Genomic DNA, 19,512 nt, shown 5'->3' on the forward strand with positions numbered 1-19,512 from the left:
CAGGAGCGCCGCCGCGCTTCCCAAGCGGCGCACTCATCCAGTGCGCCACCGGGCCAGCCCTTATTTTCTAATGCAGTTTTTTCACACTCTTTTTCAAGTACCTTGTATGTACAAAAGTGGAGCCATCTCTCTCCATATATATAGTTTTGTGACCTGTTTTTCCCCCAGTATTGCAGTCATCCACTGACCCCTGGGTTATGTAACTCCCCTTCTTTCTTGTTAATATTAGCTCCCTTCTCTCACTGTCAGTCTTTCCGCTACTCCTGTCATAATTTCAATACACGTGTATATGACCTTCCAACAACCTGGCATCTCAGTTTCTTGAACTCTCCTCTAACCTCAGCCACTTACTCCTTAGAATTTTTTCAAGACCAATAATTTCAACCCGCCATAATCTTAATTACATAAATCCCACTCTCTGACTATATTCTAGTATTCTTTTTTTTTTTTTTTTCCTTTTTTGTCTTTTTTACTGACCGGTAACGGGATCGCAACGCTCGGTGTCGCGCCCATACCGGGGACCGGCAATGGGATCACAACCCTCGGTGTTGCGCCCACACCGCGCTCAACCAGTGAGCGGGAACTGGTCTCCACATGGGATCCGAACCCTCGGTGGGAGCGCCTCCACGCTCTCAAGCGGCGCACTCTCCAGTGCGCCACTGGGCCAGCCCTATATTCTAGTATTCTAACCCCGACAGTTTTCCCACTGCCCCCAGCCTACAATTCATTGATTCTCCTACCTTTTTACTACCTCTCATCCCTGCGATGTTTTCTCTTCCTTGCAAAGCTTAAATTCCAGAGTTAATCATTATAGTTACTTCCTGCATGCACTGTCAGTTCCCTTGCCCCTGATTGCTCATCTCTTACTTGTTTGGCAAAGCCCCAACCCTAGTTAAATCTAACTCTCTGCATACTTTGTACCTGCATCCACGTAGTTAAATGACCTCTTTTTATTGTTTTCTCTTTTTTTTTTAACTGACACATAATAATTGGACATATTTTGGGGGTACTATGTGTTATTTCCATACATGTATATAATGTGTAAAGATCAAAACAGGTTTGTATTAGTCCATTTGGTGTTGCTTATAGGCTGGGTAATTTATAAAGAAAATGAAATTTATTGCTTACAGTTTCTGAGGCTGGAAAGTCCAAACTCCATCTGGTGGTGGTGACAGTGACCTATGGATCTCACATTGCAAGATGTTGGAAGCAGAGAAAGCAGACAGAGCGACTCTCTTCTTCTTTTAAAGCCCTCAGAACCACACCCCTGACCACCATTATTAATCGTTCACTACTACATGGTCCTACAATTCAATCACTTCTTCAAGGCCCCACCTTTCAATTACCATAATAGGATTTCCCACCCTCTTAACAGTCACAGTGGGGGCTGTTTCTAGTACATAAAACTTGGAGAATACAGGTCAGGCTCTAGTGAGTTCTGGGGAGACATAATTCAATCCACTACAAGGTTTATTAACATATTCATTACCTCTAACATTTATCATTTGTGTTGGAAACATTCAAAATCCTCTCTTCTAGCTAATTGAAAGTATAGAATAAATCGTTCTTAATTATAGTCACCTTACAGGCTATAAAACACTAGATATTGTTCATCCTATCTAGCTGTAGTTTTGTATCCATTAACTAACCTTTCTCCATCCTCCCCACCCTGCTACTCTTTCCAGCCTCTGTTACCTACCGCTTTACTCCAATCAGCTTTCTTAGCTTCCACATATAGGTAAAAACATTGGTATTTCTCTTTGTGTTTCTGGCTTAATACACCTAACATAATGTCCTCCAAGCTTATCCATGTTGCCACAAATGACAGGATTTCATTCTTCTTATGGCTGAGAAGTATTCCATTGTGTATATAGACCACATACTCTTCATTCATCTGTTGATGGATACTTAGATTGATTCCATATCTTGGCTATTGTGAATAATGCTGCAATAAACATAGGACTGCAGATATCTCTTTGGTGTAGTATCTTCCTTTCCTTTGGTTGTATACCCAGCAGTGGGATTGCTGGATCATATGTAGTTGTATTTTTAATTTTTTGAGGAACCTCCATACTGTTTTTCCATAATGGTTGTACTAATTTACGTTCTGACTAACAGTATATAAGAGTTCCCCTTTTTCCAAATCCTTACCAGCTTTTGTTATTTTCTTTCTTTCTTTTTTTTTTTGGCAGCTGGCCAGTACAAGGATCCAAACCCACGATGTTATAAGGTTATAAGGCTGCGTTCTAACCAACTGAGCTAACTCGCAAGCCCTATTTTCTGTCTTTTTGATAATAGCCATTCTATCTCATTGTGGTTTTGATTTGCATTTCCCTGATGATTAGTAATATTGAGCATTTTTTTATATACCTGTATGTCTTTTGAGAATTGTCTATTCGGCACATGTGCTCTTTTTTTGGTCCTTTTTGAGACTGGCCGCACCGCGCTCAGCCAGTGAGCGCTGTGAGCGAACCGGTCATCCATATATAAGATCCGAACCCGCCGCAGGAGCGCTACTGTGCTCCCAGCGCCACACTCTCCCGAGTGCGCCATGGGCTCGGCCCACATGTGCTCTTTTTTTTGTGGCAGCTGGTCGGTATGGGTATCTGAAAACTTGACCTTGGTGTTACAACATCACACTCTAACCAACTGAGCTCATATGAACATTTTTTAATAGGATTATTTGTTTTTTTGCTGTTGAGTTGAGTTTCTTGTATATTCTGGATATTAATCCCTTGTTGGATGAATAGTTTGCAAATATCTTCTCCCATTCTGCAGTTTGTCTGTTCACTCTGTTATTTTCTTTGCTGTGCAGAAACTTTTTAGTTTATATAATCCCATTGTCTATATTTGTTTTCATTGACTGTGCTTTTGAGGTCTTCTCCCTAAAGTCTTTGCCCAGACCCATGTCCTGAAGCATTTCTCCTATGTTTTATTCTAGTAATTTCATAGGTTTGGGTCTTACATTAAAGTCTTTAATCCATTTTGAGTTGATTATTGTATCTGGTGAGAGGTAGTGGTCTAGTTTTATTTTTCTGCATATGGATGTCTAGTTTTCCCAGCACCATTTATTGAACAGACTGTCTTTTCCCCAGTGAATATTCTTTGTGCCTTTGTCGAAAATCAGTTGTCTGTAAATACATGACTTTATTTGTGGGTTCCCTATTCTGTTTTATTGGTCTGTGTATCTGTTTTTATGCCAGTACTATGCTGTTTTGATTACTGTAGCTTTGTAGTATATTTTGAAGTCAGGTAGTGTGATGTCTCTAGCTTTGTTTCTTTTGCTCAGAATTACTTTGACTATTTGGGGCCTTTAATTGTTTCATATGAATTTTAAGATTGTTCTTTCTGTTTCTGTGAAGAATGTCATTGGTGTTTTGATAAGGGACTGCATTGATTGTGTAGATCACTTTTGGTAGTATGGTCATTTTGATAATATTAATTCTTTAATACATGAACTTAGATATCTTTCCATTCTTTTGTGTTCTCTTTAGTTTCTTTCATCAGTATTTTACAGTTTTCTTTGTAGAGATCTTTCACCTCCTTAGTTAAATTTATTCCTAGATATTTTATTTTATTTTATTGTAGCTATTATAAGTAGTATCGGTTTCTTGACTTCTTTTTCAGCTAGCTCATTATTGCTGTGTAGAAACACTACAGAGGTTTGTATGTTGATTTCATATCCTGCAACTTTACCGAGTTCATTTATCAGTTCTAAGAGTTTTTTGGTGATGTCTTCAGGTTTTTCTATATATAAGATCATGTCATCTGCAAACAAGGACAAGTTAACTTCCTCTTCTCTAATTTGGGTACCTTTTATTTCTTTTTCTTGTCTAATTGCTCTGAGTAGGACTTCCAGTGATATTTTAGATGGGAGTGGTGAGAGTGGGCATTCTTGTCTTGTTCCAGTTCTTAGAGGAAAAGCTTTCAGCTCTTCCCTGTTCAGTATATTAGCTATACCTTTTATTTCTTTTTCTTGTCTAATTGCTCTGAGTAGGACTTCCAGTGATATTTTAGATGGGAGTGGTGAGAGTGGGCATCCTTGTCTTGTTCCAGTTCTTAGAGGAAAAGCTTTCAGCTCTTCCCTGTTCAGTATATTAGCTGTGAGCTTGTCATATATGGCTTTTATTATGTTTAGGTATGTTCCTTCTATATCTAATTTGTTGAGAGTTTTTATCGTAAAAGATGTTGAGTTTTATCAAATGCTTTTTCTGCATCTATTATTATTATTATTATTTGGCATCTGGCCAGTACAGGGATCAATATAGTTTTGAAAATGCCGCTTGTTATTGATTTCTAGTTTTATTTCATTGTGGTCAGAAGATACTTGATATAATTTCAGTTTTTTTTTTTTTTGTCTTTTTGTCTTTTTCCGTGTCCGGCAACGGATTGCAACCCTCAGTGTCGCGCCCATACCGGACCGGGACCGGCTACGGGATTGCAACCCTCGGTGTTGCTCCTGCACCTCACTCAGCCAGTGAGCGGCCGGTCTGTATGTGGGATCCGAACCCTCGGCGGAAGCGCCGCCGCGCTTCCCAAGCGGCGCACTGTAGCAGTGCGCCACAGGGCCGGCCCAATATAATTTCAGTTTTTAAAAATTTATTGAAACTTGTTTTGTGGGCTTGACTTGTCTTATTTTAAATTCTTCACCTCTAGTGGGTAGTTTGTTTATTATCTTACTCTCCTTGGTGGTTTTATCTCACATCTCCTCTCTTTCCAAACCTCTAACACCTCCTCCCTAGTTCTCATTCTTGGTTTTTCTTCTCAGTCTTTTTTGCTGGCTCTGCTCTTGCTCCCTGATCTCCTTATCTCGTTGTGCCCCATGCACTCAGACCTTTTTTTCCATCCACATTCACTCCCTAGATGGTGATCTCATCCATTCTCAAGGCTGTAAACACCATCTATTTGTTGGGGATTACCAAATTTACATCTCCTTCCTAGACTTCTTTCTTGATCTCCAAATATGTATGTCCAATTGTCTTTTTGACTTCTCCATTTGTATGTCTTATCCAGGGTTTCTGAGCATTGGCACAATTGACATTTTGGAAAGGACAAATCTTTCTTGTGGAGGCGGTTCTGTGCATTGTGGCATGTTTAGCAGCATTCCTGGCCTCTACTCACTAGATGCCATTAGTAATCCCCCTCCCAGTCGTAACAATGAATAATGTCTCCAGACATTGCTATATGTCCCTTGGGGGGCAAAAATACTCCTGGTTGAGAACCACTGGGTTAAGGCATTGTGATAGTGGGTGTGATCCCTGAGTATTTTTTCTCAGGGTCAGCAGACCTATTGTGAACTGGCCTCATTCTTGACTTCATCTTTTACTGCTCCCTCTCACTCTCTTACTGACTCACTGGCCTCCTGTCTGTTTTGAATTCACCACTCATACTCCCACCCAGGGTCTTTGTACTGATTTTCCTTTTTCTGGAATGCTCTTATCCCAAATATCTGCATGGCTAACTCCCTCTCCCTCTCCATCTTCAATCTTTGTTCAAATGTCGCTGTCTGAATGAGCCTTATTTACATCTGCCACTCCTGATCTTTTCTAATCTGCTGTTATTTTTTTCACATGGCACCTATAGCCATCAAGTATACTATATAAGTGATTTGCACTTTACATTTATTATTTGTTACCTGTCTTCCCCCATGAGAGTGAGGACATGAATATTAATCTGCTTGGTTCACTGTCGTATCTCTGCCTCTAGATCAAGTGTCTGATGATTAATATTTGTTGAATCTGTGAATGAATGATTACTCAAATATCTGAAATCTCTCAGGGCCTTACTCACTTGTGTGTTTTCTCAAGGTCTTGTTTCCTTGTGTGAGTGTGTGTGTGATTATCATTGACTGTGTGTCACTCATTGATCTTGAAAATTTATTTTTGTGAATTCCCCAAGGCCTAAGATGATTATTTTCCTCCAGAGAAGTTTTGCTTTTGCTTCTGCTATATTTAATGGAACTACCAGTCTGGTACCACTAGAAATGCACTAGGTATGTATTCTTGGATCACCCCAGTGATGTGAATTTGGACTGGAATTCATGAAAAGGACAAGCCTTTTTTTATTATCTCTTAGGGATGGGTTTCATCCTCCTTTCAATTCTGCCTAGCACCAAGGCAACTTTCTGCAGTCCCCTTGGCAATGGAGTGAGGTAGGAGAGTTTACTTTTAGGAAGTGATCTTTTAGGGCCTCAAATTCCTGTGGGTAGGGCTTTCATTAGACTCCCCTGTTCCTTGGCATTGACCTCTGGATAGGCCCAGGCTTTGACCTCTGGATAGGCCCAGGCTTTGACCTCTGGATTTTTCTGGGGCTCTGAAGTTCCCTCAGACCCAGCTCTGTTCTTCTGCTGAGTTTAGTCTGGACCAGCAAACATTCTGTGAGCAAAATTGGGCCACTTACCTCCCTGGCTTCTTGCTATCTCTTAGTTTAGAGTCCTATAATCACCTATTATCTTTTCGGCAATTTCATATCTTTTTAAAAACTCTTTTTTTTGTTTGTAGTATTTTATCCCTCATTTCTAGTTGTGTGCAGTGGGAAGTTTCATCATCCAAATAACCTAGCTTGTCATTAGCAGAAACTACAACTTTTTCTTTTCAGAAATATATTGTGAGCCTTTTCTACACCATCATGTATTCTCTACACATCGTTTTTAATAGCTACATAGTATTCTATTGTATGGACACATCCGAATATATTCAGCCACCCTGTTGTTAGTCATAGAGAGGAATTGTTGAGGAAAGGGTGCGTCTAAGTCCTTTGAGATGCATTGCGCAAATACCCTCCAAAAAGGTTGTGCTATTCTGCAAGTCACCTTGCAGAGTGTAAGTCTGTTACCATTTTAAATGCACTGCTTATATTTTTAACTAGAAATATGGATCCAGTGAATTAAATGGAGGAGTTTAAAATATAAGCTTGAAATCAACATGCTAGGGAAACTTCAGAACAACCTGAAGTCAGCTAAGTCTGTGCCAGTCAGAATGTGGTTTCAGAATCTCCCTTCAATGAATGGGAAGGGGAGGAAATTGGGGACGCTGCCCCAGTCTCTAGCTAGTCAATCAGTACTGAACTAGGTCAGTAAATCCAAAAGAAGGTACAATGCTACCATTGTGAAGATGCAAGGGCATTTCCAGAAGATGCTTATCACTAACTGTGTGGCTTCAGCACTTGGATCAAGTGGTGAAAATGAGTCATATTCCTTTATAATCCAATTAAAATAGATTTTCGGATTTAAAAATGAGCAAGGGACATGAGCTAGCAGTTCTCAAAGAGATATACCAATTACTAAAAAACATGAAGTTATGCTTGGCTTCAACTAATAATTCAGTTATTACAGAGGAATAATAACAAACCATTTTCACCTATTGAATAATCAACAATGTAAGTATGCTGATACCCAATATTAACAAAGGGGATATAGAAACAGATATTCTCATGCATTGCTTATATGAATACAAATGGTGCAAATATTTTGGAGGGCAGTTTGGCAACCTAGCCGTATTTTAAATGTACACAGCCTTAAATTCAGCAATGCTACTGTCAAGAATTTACCCGACGGATGGTTTTACTAAAGTACAGTGAAATATTTATATTATACTGCAGCATTGTTTCTAATGTTATTTAACTAAAGGACTAGTTAAATAATGATGCATCCATACAATGGCATACTGTACAACCATTAAAAACAATGAGGTAGATGCATATGTGTTAATATGCAAACATCTCCAAGTTATTACATGAAAAAAATCAAGATGTAGATCAGTATTTATAGCATAATCATATTTGTATAAATGAAAACAAGTGTACATATATGTGATGTTAAATACATACTTTTTTTTTCTGGAGAGATACATAATCATTAATAGTGGTTTTCATTTGGAAAGTAGGGTTAGAGGGGTTAAGGAGACTTAATTTTTTTCTTACTGTAGATCTTAAATTCTTTTCAATGTGTAGGTAATACTCTTTTCAATCTTGTTCATTTGTAAAGATCTCAAAATTTTTTCCAACTCACATTTTTTTCTCTTAGGTGTTTTTTTTTCTTTACACATTCCATTTTAAAAAATTCTGTTATTTACTTCATAGGTTGGCAACATTTTGGTGAAAATCACAGTTAAACAAATGAAATTTAAAACTGTCTGAATCTTCTGTTCAGGTTAGCTTTAGCATTACCTTGAAATTGAAGTTCATATAAAAGGAAACAAATTTGGTGATCTATCCCCTTCCTTGCTCCAATATCTGTTTTAGGTCAAAGGGAGGTAGACAGGCTGGAAAGGTGCCCTATTAAATTAGAGAGTGAATCAAAAGATTCATTTTAATGTGTCCAAAAGACATCCTTGAGCAGCTGGTTGAGAGACTGAGGTTGAGAAAATCTGGGGGTTCATCAAACTTTGTTAGCTATATCTATATCTGTGTTGATGATATCTTTGAAGATATGTTAATTTGCAACATGCTGCATGGTAAAATAACTGCTGAAGGAGTTTTCAACAGGGTGGCTTTTCATTGAGCAAGATATCAGCCAGAGTCTGTACCCAAGAAGGGGCTGACAGATGATACTGTGGTAGTGGGGGCAGATGTCAGGGCTGGATATCCTGGATCCTTCAGTAGCCATCATAGCATCCCCCAAGAACCCTCCCTCAAGGGTTCAGTGTGTGCAAGAGAGCGGAAAAAGGGTAAATGTTATTTAGAAAACAACAACAGTGATCTGAATACTCATTTTAGATTCGAAGTGTGTGGTGATTTTGAACACGTGCTCTACTATCTAGATGTAAACTGGTTGATGAGGGAGGGTTCCAGTCACTTTGAGAATTCAAGACTTAAGTGTTGGGGGGCTGGCCCGTGGCTCACTTGGGAGAGCGTGGTGCTGACAACACCAAGTCAAGGGTTGAGATCCCCTTACCGGTCATCTTTAAAAAAAACAAAAAAACAAAAACAAAAAACTTAAGCGTTGGGATAACAAAGAGCAAAATGTAGATAAGATGAAACAATCATTGTTCATTTAAATAAAAAAGTGATCCTCAATTGAGCAGTATTTATTTAGCAGTATTTTATTATTAGCAGAGAATTTATCTCGGGCTAGAACTCACTTCTAGTTCTTAGAGAGAATTACAGGTACTGGTAAAATTAAGAACAATATTATTGGTATCATTATGCATGCTTCTTTTTTGAGAAAGTCCTATGTTGTCTATTTCTTAGACCTCAAAGAAGTCTAATCAGTGAGTCAGTGATGTTTCCATATGACACAAGAGTCTTTACTTCTCAGAGAGAAGAGACATTTGATGAAATTCCTACCAATAATACCTGAAAATATTGCACCCACCAGTCCTTTGTCTGCATTCACCTTATGATTATTATGACAGGGCTTCTAAAGGAGTAAAAACATCTGTTTTCTTCTGTCCTTCCTATTTATGGGTCTGAGTTCTCAAAATAGTGTCACACCGACTTCCAGTTCTGCACATAATTCTATCCTAACACCAAGTTAAAAGCTAAATAAACTGAAAAATCAACAACTCTTCTTGGATGTGTAAGAGAATTGAGGGCAGACTGCTGCCCCCCAAATTGGAGAGACACCCAGGAGGATATAGAGAATCACAACTTACTAGAACAGAAACCCACGAATAACAACCTCCACAGGAACCATGGCCAAGGTAAGAAAACCTGTACTGTAATTGATGAGTTTCTAGAGGCTCGGTGTGGGCAAGGCTGAGAGTTAAAAGCTCCAGGGGGACCCACTCATAGGGAAGCCCCCATGCTTTTGTGAGTTTTAAACTCTGGGAGCTCAACCAGGTTCTCATAGTAAATATCAGAGAAAAATTCCTTCATGCTTCTGGCAGAGTGAGAGGAAAAGGAACCTGTCAGAGCACTCCATTCGTCTAAACAAGGTCTGCCCTCAGGAGAGAACTATTCAACCAGAGCCTAACTTGCTGGGGTTTTATGAGAGCCTAACTGACCTGGGAGAAGGAAAATACCCAACTCCAGCCAGCTGTATTCATCCTGTCCCACCTAAGGTGGGGTGGTGGCTGAGAGAAGCTTGTGAATTTCACAGTCCAGAGGTACAGGTTTACTAAATTACTGAGACCTAATTATAGGACTCTAGAATACTTCCCCTCCCCCCACACCTTACCACCACATTACTAAAGGTCTATTTACAGCAGTTCCTTTCTCCCAGTACATCATGTTCAGCTATCGAAAAAATTACATGGCACACTAAAAGGCAAAAAACACAATTTGAAGAGACAGAGTAAACATCACAATGAGACATGGTAAGGATGTTGGAATTACCAGACCAGTAATTTATTTATTTTCAGGTGCTCAAATTTTTATTTTAATTCTTACAAAATACTATAAAGAAACACAAACTAAACAGATATATACATGTAAATATGTTCAAAGTTTTATTTCTGAAAAAGAATATAAAAGTAGATGGTAAAAAAAAAAAAAAACACCTAAAAATATTTAAAACCAGTACTATGAAATTGATTTACTCAAAAGAAAATAATAGTAATTTTAAATTGCTGGTTGTAGTTGGTTTTACCAGACCAGTAATTTAAAACAACTATGACTAATATGCTAAGGGCTCTAATGGATAAAGTAGACAGCATGCAGAAACAGATGGGCACTGTACACAGAGAGGTAGAAAGTCTAAGAAAGAACCAAAAAGGAATGCTAGAGATCAAAAACACTGTAAGAGCAATGCCTTTGATGGGCTTATTAGTACACTGGGCACAGCTGAGGAAGGAATCTCTGAGCTTGAGGATACCCCAATAAAAACATCCAAAACTGAAAAATAAAGACAAAGACTGAAAAACAACAACAACAACAAAAAAACGAGAGACCACATTCTGGGCCATAAAACACACCATAACAATGTCTGCTCTTGATCACAATGGAATTAAACTACAAATCAATAACAGAAAGATAACTGGAAAATCCAAAAATATGTGGAGATTAAACAACACACTTCTAAATAACACATGGATCAAAGGATAAATTTCAAGAGAAATTTTAAAATATGATGAACTAAATGAAAATGAAAACACAATTCAATAAAATTTGTGGGATGTACCAAAAGCAGTGCTTAGAGGGACATTTATAGGCTTGAATGCATATATTATAAAGAATGAAAATCAATCATCTAAGCTTCCACCTTAGGAAAGCAGAAAAAGAAGAGTAAATTAAATCCAAAGTAAGCAGAAGAAAAGAAAGAAAGAGTGGAAGTTGATGAAATAGAAAACAAGAAGTCAATGGAGAAAATCAATGAAACTAAAAGCTGGTTCTTTGAAAAGATCGGTAAAATAAGCCTTTATTCAGGCTAAGGGGGATAAAAATAGATGACACAAATTACTAATATCAGACACAAAAGAGGGGACATCACTACAAATCCCAAGGACATTAAAAGGATAACAAAGGAGTATTATGTCGACAAATTTGATAACCTAGATAAAATGGACCAATTCCTTGAAAGATACGAATCTACCAAAATCACACAAGAAGAAATAGACACTCTGAATAGACTTATATCTATTAAAGAAGTTGAGTTAATAATTAATAACCTTCCAAATTAGAAAATGCCAGGCCCTGATGGGCTCACAGGTGAAATCTACCAAACATTTAAGGAAGAAGTCATACCAATGCTTTACAATCTCTTTCAGAAGATAGAAGCAGAAGGCCTACTTCCTAACTAATGTGATTTATTAGCATTGCCCTAATACATCAGATCAAGAGCTAAAGAAGAAAAGTCACATCCTATCAATAGATACAGAAAAAGTATTTGACAAAATCTAACAGCCATTCATAATAAAAATTCTTAGTAAACTAGGAATTGAGGGGAACTTTGTCGACTTGATAAAGAACATCTACAAAAAACCTACAGCTATCATTATACTTAAGGTGGAGAAACTTTACTTCTTTACCTTTAACTTTATGATCAGGAACAATGCAAGGATGTCCCCTCTAATCACTCCTTTTCAACATCATACTGGAAATCCTAGCTAATGCTGTAAGACAAGAAAAAGAAATAAAAGATAAACTGGGAAGAAAGAAATAAAAGTGTCCTTGTTAACATATGACATGATTGTCTATGCAGAAAGTCTGAAAGAGTCAACAAAACAACTCCTGGAACTAAGAGCAATTATAGCAAGTTTGCAAGATAAAAGTTTTTTGGTTTTTTTTTCTGACCAGCAACCCTTGGCACGGTGTTGTCAGCACCACGCTCAGCCAGTGAGCGCACAGGCCATCCCTATATAGGATCTGAACCTGCAGCCTTGGCGCTACCAGCGCTGTACTCTCCCAAGCGAGCCACGGGGCCGGCCCAGGATAAAAGTTAATATACAAAAGTCAGTTGCTTTCCTATATCACAGCAATGAACAAGTGGAATTTGAAATTCAAAACACACAATACCGTTAAAAAAGAATGCCTTTCTCTTTCTTCCATTGGCCAAACATTTGGCTAGAAATTATGAGATTAGATGAAATGAAGCTACTTTTCTCCCTTCTCAAACTGTATGTATGTCAAAACTCATGATGACAGAAGGGATTATTTGCATTGTGAAATAAAATATTACTGGTAAACACACACACACAATACCATTTACATTAGCATCCCCAAAAGTGAAATACTTAGATATAAATTTTTAAAAAATATGTGTGAGATTTATATGAGAAAAACTATAAAACTCTGATGAAGGAAACCAAAGAAGAACTAAGTAAATGGAGAGATTTTCCATGTTATGGATTAGTATTGTCAGGATGTTCACTTCTTCTCAACTTAATCTTTAGACTCAATGCAATCCCAATAAATCTCAGCAAGTTACTTTGTGGATATCAGCAAACTGATTCTAAAGTTTACATGGAGAGGTGAAAGACCCAGAATAGCCAACACAATATTAAAAGAGAGTAACAAAGTTGGAGGACTGACACTGCCTGACTTTAAAGCTTACTGTAAAGCTACAGTAATCAAGAGTGTGTGGTATTGACAAAGAATAGACACATCAATGGAACAGAATAGAGGGCCCAGAAATAGATCCACACAAATATAGTCAACTGATTTTTGACAAAGGTGCAAAAGCAATGCAATGGAGAAAAGATACATGGATATCCACATGCAAAAACAAACAAAAAAGAATCTAGACAACGACCTTAAACCCTTCACAAAAATTAGCTCAAAATGGATCACAGACCTAAATGTAAATGGCAGAACTATAAAACTCCTGGACGATAATAGTTCTTGAAAATCTAGATGATCTTGGGTTTGGTGATGACTTTTTAGATGCAACACCAAGGGCACGATCCATGAAGAAAAGAATTGATGAGCTGGACTTCAAAATTTAAAAATTTGGCTCTGCAAAAGACACCCTGAAGAGAATTAAAAGACAAGCCATAGATTGGGAGAAAATATTTGCAAAAGACATATCTGATAAAGGACTGTTTTCCAAAATATAGTGAACTCTTAAAACTCTTAAAATGAAAAGACAACTCAATTTAAAAATGGACCAAAGATGTTAACAGACAGCTCATCAAAGATTTATAGATGGCAAATGACATACGTGAAGACGCTGCACATCCTGTGTCATCAGGGAAATGCAATCCAAATTAAAACAACAATGAGATGCCACTACATACCTATTAGAATGGCCAGAATCCACTGTCACCACCAAGTGATGGCAAGGATGTGGAGCAACAGGAACTCTTCATTTATTGCTGGTGGGAATGCAAAGTGATACAGCCACTTTGGAAGACAGTTTGGAAGTTTTTTAAAACAAAACTAAGCATACTCTTACCATAAGATCCAGCAGTTGCACTCCTTAGTATTTACCCAAAAGAGTTGAAAGCTTATGTCTACACAAAAACCCGCACATGGATGTTTATAGCAGCTCTATTCATAATTGCCAAAACTTGGAAGCAACCAAGATCTTGTTTAGTAGATGAATGGATAAATAAACTGTGGTGCATACAGAGAATGGAATATTATTCAGTGCTAAAAATGAATAAGCTATTAAGTCATAAAAAAAGACATGGAGAAAACTTAAATATATATTTCTAAGTGAAAGAAGCCAATCTGAAAAGGCTACATACTATATGATTCCAACTAAATGACATTCTGGAAAAGGCAAAACTATGGAGACAGTAAAAAGATCAGTGGTTGCTAAGGGTTAGTGGGGAGGGAGGGATGTATATATAGGCAGAGCACAAATGATTTTTAGGGCAATGAAAATACTCTATATATATTGAAATGGTGGGTACATGTCATTGTACATTGGTCTGAATCCGTAGAATATACAACACCAGGAATGAACTCTAATGGAAACTATGGACTTTGGGTGATAATGATGTGGTAAGGTAGGTTCATCAGTTACAGCAAATGCACCCCTCTGGTGGGGGATGCTGATAATGGGGTAGGTTTTGCATGTGTGGGGGCATGAGTTATATGGGAAATCTCCATACCTTCCTCTCAATTTTGCTATGAACCTAAAACTGCTCTAAAAAAAATAAAATCTTAAAAAATATATATGCTTATACTTCAAATAGTTCGTGGAAAAATAGAATTAAAAGATAATGCAGGGTGGCTGGCTGTTAGCTCAGTTGGTTAGAGTGTGGTGCTGATAACACCAACCTCAAGGATTTGGATCCCCTTGCTGACCAGCTGCTGAAAAAAAAAAAAAAAAAGAAAATGACTCTTTTCCATGAACTTTTTAAAGTACCCTCACATATTGCCACACCAAGAGCCTAGTAAGTAGGGTTGGCTTTTTTCACATCATTCCAGTTTTCTGACATTGAGGGTGTTGGTACAACATAACTAAATTATATATCCACACTAATATCAATCACCCTGCCTTATTTTATGACTCCAAGCTCTTACAAGATTTCTGAGTGCCTAATCTGCATGGACTGAAACATTAACTAACTAGGATTAGCTATTTTTATGGGCACATTGTCTAGATTCTCTAAGCCTTACATTATACACTACAAATGAAGAACTAAAAAGCGTATGTGGGAATTAGAAAAGAATATATGTACACACACACATACATGTATACATATATGTTCCATTAGGCCCAAGGGCAATAGAACCACCCAGATAGTTTGCAACAAGTTTAGCAATGGACAGAGACAGTCTCTTCTATAAGGCAGCTGATTATTCAAGACTTTATGGAGAAAAACTCTCTCGCAGCTATGTTAAATAGCAAAGAATGAACAATGCCAAGTACAGTAGGATGAATATACGGGGGTGCTTCAAAAAATTTGTGGAAAAATAGAACTAAAAGATAATATGAATCTTTCCAGGAACTTTTTGAAAACCTCTCGTAGATGCTGCAGATAACCATAATCCTTTCCAGACTAGTGCTCTCTAAGAGTTTTTCCATGAGCACTTGTTACAGAAATCTCATGTGGATTGCTGAGTACAGATGAATAAACAGCTACTTTAAGGGTTTTTTCCCCTTTTCAGTTCTCTTTCTCCTTTCTCCTCCTGTTTATGTGTGTGTATGCGTATAAGAGAGAAAAGTATAAAGCATATATGCACAGTTCAAAGTAAATAGATAGTAAATATCCATGTAACCACCATCAAAATCAAGAAATAGGATGTTGCTAGCCCCCCAGAAAACCCCCTGCTTAAAATATGTTTCTGTGTTTCTATAGAGAATACCCTTGTTTCCTTGGTGTTTATTATGTCAAGTGAGCAATTAACAAGGCACAGGTGCATCAGGACAATGTGTGCATTTCATCATAAAATTTGTATTTACTGTTATCACTGTATCCACAAAAATATGCTTCTGCGATCAAAATTGTGTGCTAATATGGGAAAGACAGCTGCGGGGTGAAATGTAATAGCTGAATTTCCGTGTGGCAGGTAATGCCAGAGTATGGATTCCTTATTTGCAACAAAGGCAGTTTTGTGTTTTAAAATCTGTAAAAATAATAGGAGTTGGAGGGAGGTTGTTCACTGAGTCTTCCTAGGACGTTGTAATATAACTCCTCCCAGCCAACTCCTTTATAGGAAGCTCTGGAGGTCTGATCCATCTTCTCCTGGCTGCTGCTTCTCACATCTTTTCCTCCCATCCTTCATGCATCCTGCTCCCTACCCTTGCCAATTACTGACACTCCCTTGCTTTTCATTCCTCTGGGCTAATCTCCATGACCCAGGGACAGTAGAGCCACCCACATAGTTTGCAACAAGTTCCCATGATGGATGGAGAGACAGTCTCATATGTTAAGTGTATGTAAGTCTCTTCCTTCTTGGAATACCCTCCCATGCTCTCCTTGGGAAGAAGTCCTGCCTTTCTTAAAAGCCTCCATCAAATCCCATACCCCTCAAAACTTTACCGTCTTTAGATCACCCTGTTAGATTTAATCTCTCCCCACCCCCCCATGTCTTTAGTCTTCTTTTAGCACTGTGTTTTGTGTTGGAATTGTTTCTGTACATGCCTCTCTCTCCTGCTGGTCAGGGACCATGTCTCTCCTACCACTGTATTCCCCACCACTACTCTGCTTTGCTCCAGATCAAGCTCACTAAGTGGTCGAATTGATTTGTTGAATCTAGTGCATTTAAAACATGATCCATTTTCCTATGCAGCATCAGGCGTATTGTCTACAAAATTCACCATGAAAAGTGAATATATGTTGAAAGTTTTGAAGCTCCACCTTTGAAAATGTACCTTTTCCACCATTACAGTAGAGAATAAATTATATATGGTGGATGGTCATAAAATAAAGGATTATTAATAACAAATAATAAAATGAGTTTATGACCTATATATTAATCTGTTATTGGTGTCCTTGTCCATTCTGTGTAGTCACTTCAGCTTTCCCCAGGGCAATACGATGTACTTCCTACACCAGTTCCCAAGTACGCTTCCAGGTAATTATATACTAAGTTATTTTTCATCATTTCACTCATGCCTTTCTGTTTATGTACTTACATACCAATACTCATGGCTTTTAAACCTCATTTATGCACCTCATATTCAGATTAGCATTTTTAAGTATTTAACGAGAGATAGGGAATAAATTACCAAAAATCTTCACTTTAAAAATGGATTTAGAAAATCATTTTCTTTTTTTTAATATAGGAACTTTGTATTTCGTTCAACAGTTCAAAGATTGCCAACAAGCTGCTTCACTCCTGTAAGTATAAAGTAGACGGTTAACTCATGATGAATTTGATGTTTAAAATATACAATGTGGCTGGTCCAAATATATAATGAGTTATCTGAATTGATTGTTCACAGTGGGTTACAGATTGAACTTGTTCTACTCTATCCTCTTTCTCACTACTGTACTTGTCTAAAAAAAAAAAAGGAAAGAAAAAGAATTTAAAAATATATACAATTCCTTCTGATCTATTAAGATTAACATTTTGCTCATCGTAGTAGATAAGCTATGAATGATTAATGCTACTGATTTAAGAGATACTTAAAGTATATTTGAAGGATGTATTCTTGGGATTTCAATGTAAGTAACCCATTTGCGGCAAGGTATAGAAGAAAGTAAAGGACTTTCTTTAGGTCTTGACTCAAATATCACCTTCTCAGTGAGGTCTTCCCTAGTACCCTATTCAAAATTTCCAGTCCCTCTTCCTTGGTTTATTTTTTCTGGAAAGCAATCATTATTGTGTGATACACTACATTTAAAATTTTACCTATCCTGTTTGCACCTGTCTCCTCCACTAGAATGTAAGTTTCATGAAGGCAGAGATTTTTGTCTGTTTTTGTCCTGTACACCTAGCACCTAGAAAGGTGGCTGAATCAATTAAATCATCACAGATAGGCAATAAATCATTGTATCAACAACAAAAAGGAAGAGTCTCTCTAACGTCTTTCTTTTCAAAAATGTGAAAATGTTGAATAAGACTTTAGAAAATATTTCTTAGAAAGTGAAAATCCTCTTCAGTTTCTAAATATTTACAAATGCTTGTACATGAGTTCTGATAAATATGTACTTTTTGTGATAAGTAATCAGTAAGGGGTCAAAAAATAAACAATGATATAAATAATATGAAAGAACAAGAAAATATAAAATTGTTTTGGGGTGGTTTGATGGACTGTGGTTATTTATTTGTTATTACAAATTCAGGACCAAAAAAGACCATACAGCAAATATCTGAAAGAGGAATTGAGATAACTGAACAGAGCTCAGAAACAGACCCTAGAATATACAAGAGTTTTATGTTTAAAAAAGACGGTATGACAAGTCAGTAGGGAAAAGAAAGGATATTTTGTGCTAGATAATTGATTAAATAACTTGCAAAAAGTAAGTTTAGTTTCTCACTTCACACCACACATTAACATAAATTCCATATTGATTAAAGAATTAGATACCTTTGAAACCATAAAACGAGGAGAAAATATATAAGTGTATATCTAATCTTAGGATAAGATAGACTTTCTGAGATAATAGCAATGGAAAAAATTTCAAAGGAAATTTCATTTGATTGCATAGTATTTAAATTTTTTGTATATCAGAGAACAAATTTTAAACAAAGTTAAGAGGCAAATGCAAATTAGGAAAAGTATTCTCAACATACGTAGCAGATAAAGGGTTAATGGCCTTATCTATAAAATTCTTTTAACAAACTATAGAAAAAACATAAATAGAAAAGTAAAACAGGCTGTGCATGGACAATTCATAAAATAAGAAATTCAGATATCCACTAAAGGTGGAAAATCTTTTGATCTCACTAACATTTAAATACGTTCAGTATGAAAGGCTGATTGAAAGCTCTGTGTATGTGGGTGGTGTAGTAGGCTAAATAATGGCCCCCAAAGATATGTGCATGTTCTAATGCCTGGAAGCCATGAATGTTACCTTATGTAGCAGAGCTTTGCAGATGTGATTAAGTTAAGGATTTTGAGATGGGGAAATTATCCTGGACTGCCAGGGTGGGCTCTAAATATGATCACAAGTGTCCTAATAGGTGGGAGGCAGGAGACTTCACATACACACACGCATGTGTGAAAAGGCAATGTAGATATGCGGGCAGAGATTGCAGTGGTGCAGCCACAAGCCAAGAAATGCTGGCAGCTGGAAGAGGCAAGGAACAGATCCTCCCCTGGAGCCTCCAGAGCAAGCATGGCCCTGCTGACACCTTGATTTTAGCCTAGTGAGACTGATTTCAGACTTCAGCCTCTACAGTAAATTTCCATTGTTTTAAACCACCACATTTATAGTTATTTGTTACAGCAGCCATAGGAAACAAAGATGGGTGGGGATTATCTCCAGATTTCACAGTGGACAGATGGGATGAGGACCTGGCTTTTCTTTTGGTAGCCCATAAATATCTATATCTGTAGGCCTTTTCTCTAGGACATGTCACTTGCTTCAGAATGACTCGTTAGCCTCCTGCCTGGGATTGCCAGTGTTCTGAGAGCTGAGTGAGGGAAGGGGTCAGAGGTCTCACAATTCAGCGTATAGAAGTTCACTTAATTACTGTTTTCAGTAAAGGGCGCTGTCCTCACAGTGCCTGGGGCTCTTGAGTCTGGATATCTGCTACAGTCTCCCCAGAAACTAACCCCCCCCCCCCCCC

The 19,512-nt window shown here is 37.6% G+C and overlaps 1 protein-coding gene across 1 annotated transcript in view; it reads left to right on the forward strand.

The window, feature by feature from the left end:
* The window catches only part of LOC103601993 (chromosome unknown open reading frame, human C2orf61), a 46,744-nt gene that overhangs the window by 7,096 nt on the left and 20,136 nt on the right, over nt 1–19,512 (forward strand). The window contains exons 4-5 of the mRNA XM_008586397.1: nt 16,784–16,848; nt 17,060–17,114. Of these exons, the coding sequence (XP_008584619.1) occupies nt 16,784–16,848; nt 17,060–17,114 (120 nt within the window). The remainder of the gene's footprint in view (nt 1–16,783; nt 16,849–17,059; nt 17,115–19,512) is intronic.

This window comes from Galeopterus variegatus, unplaced genomic scaffold (assembly GCF_000696425.1).
Source record: "Galeopterus variegatus unplaced genomic scaffold, G_variegatus-3.0.2 Scaffold3974, whole genome shotgun sequence".
NCBI lineage: Eukaryota > Metazoa > Chordata > Mammalia > Dermoptera > Cynocephalidae > Galeopterus > Galeopterus variegatus.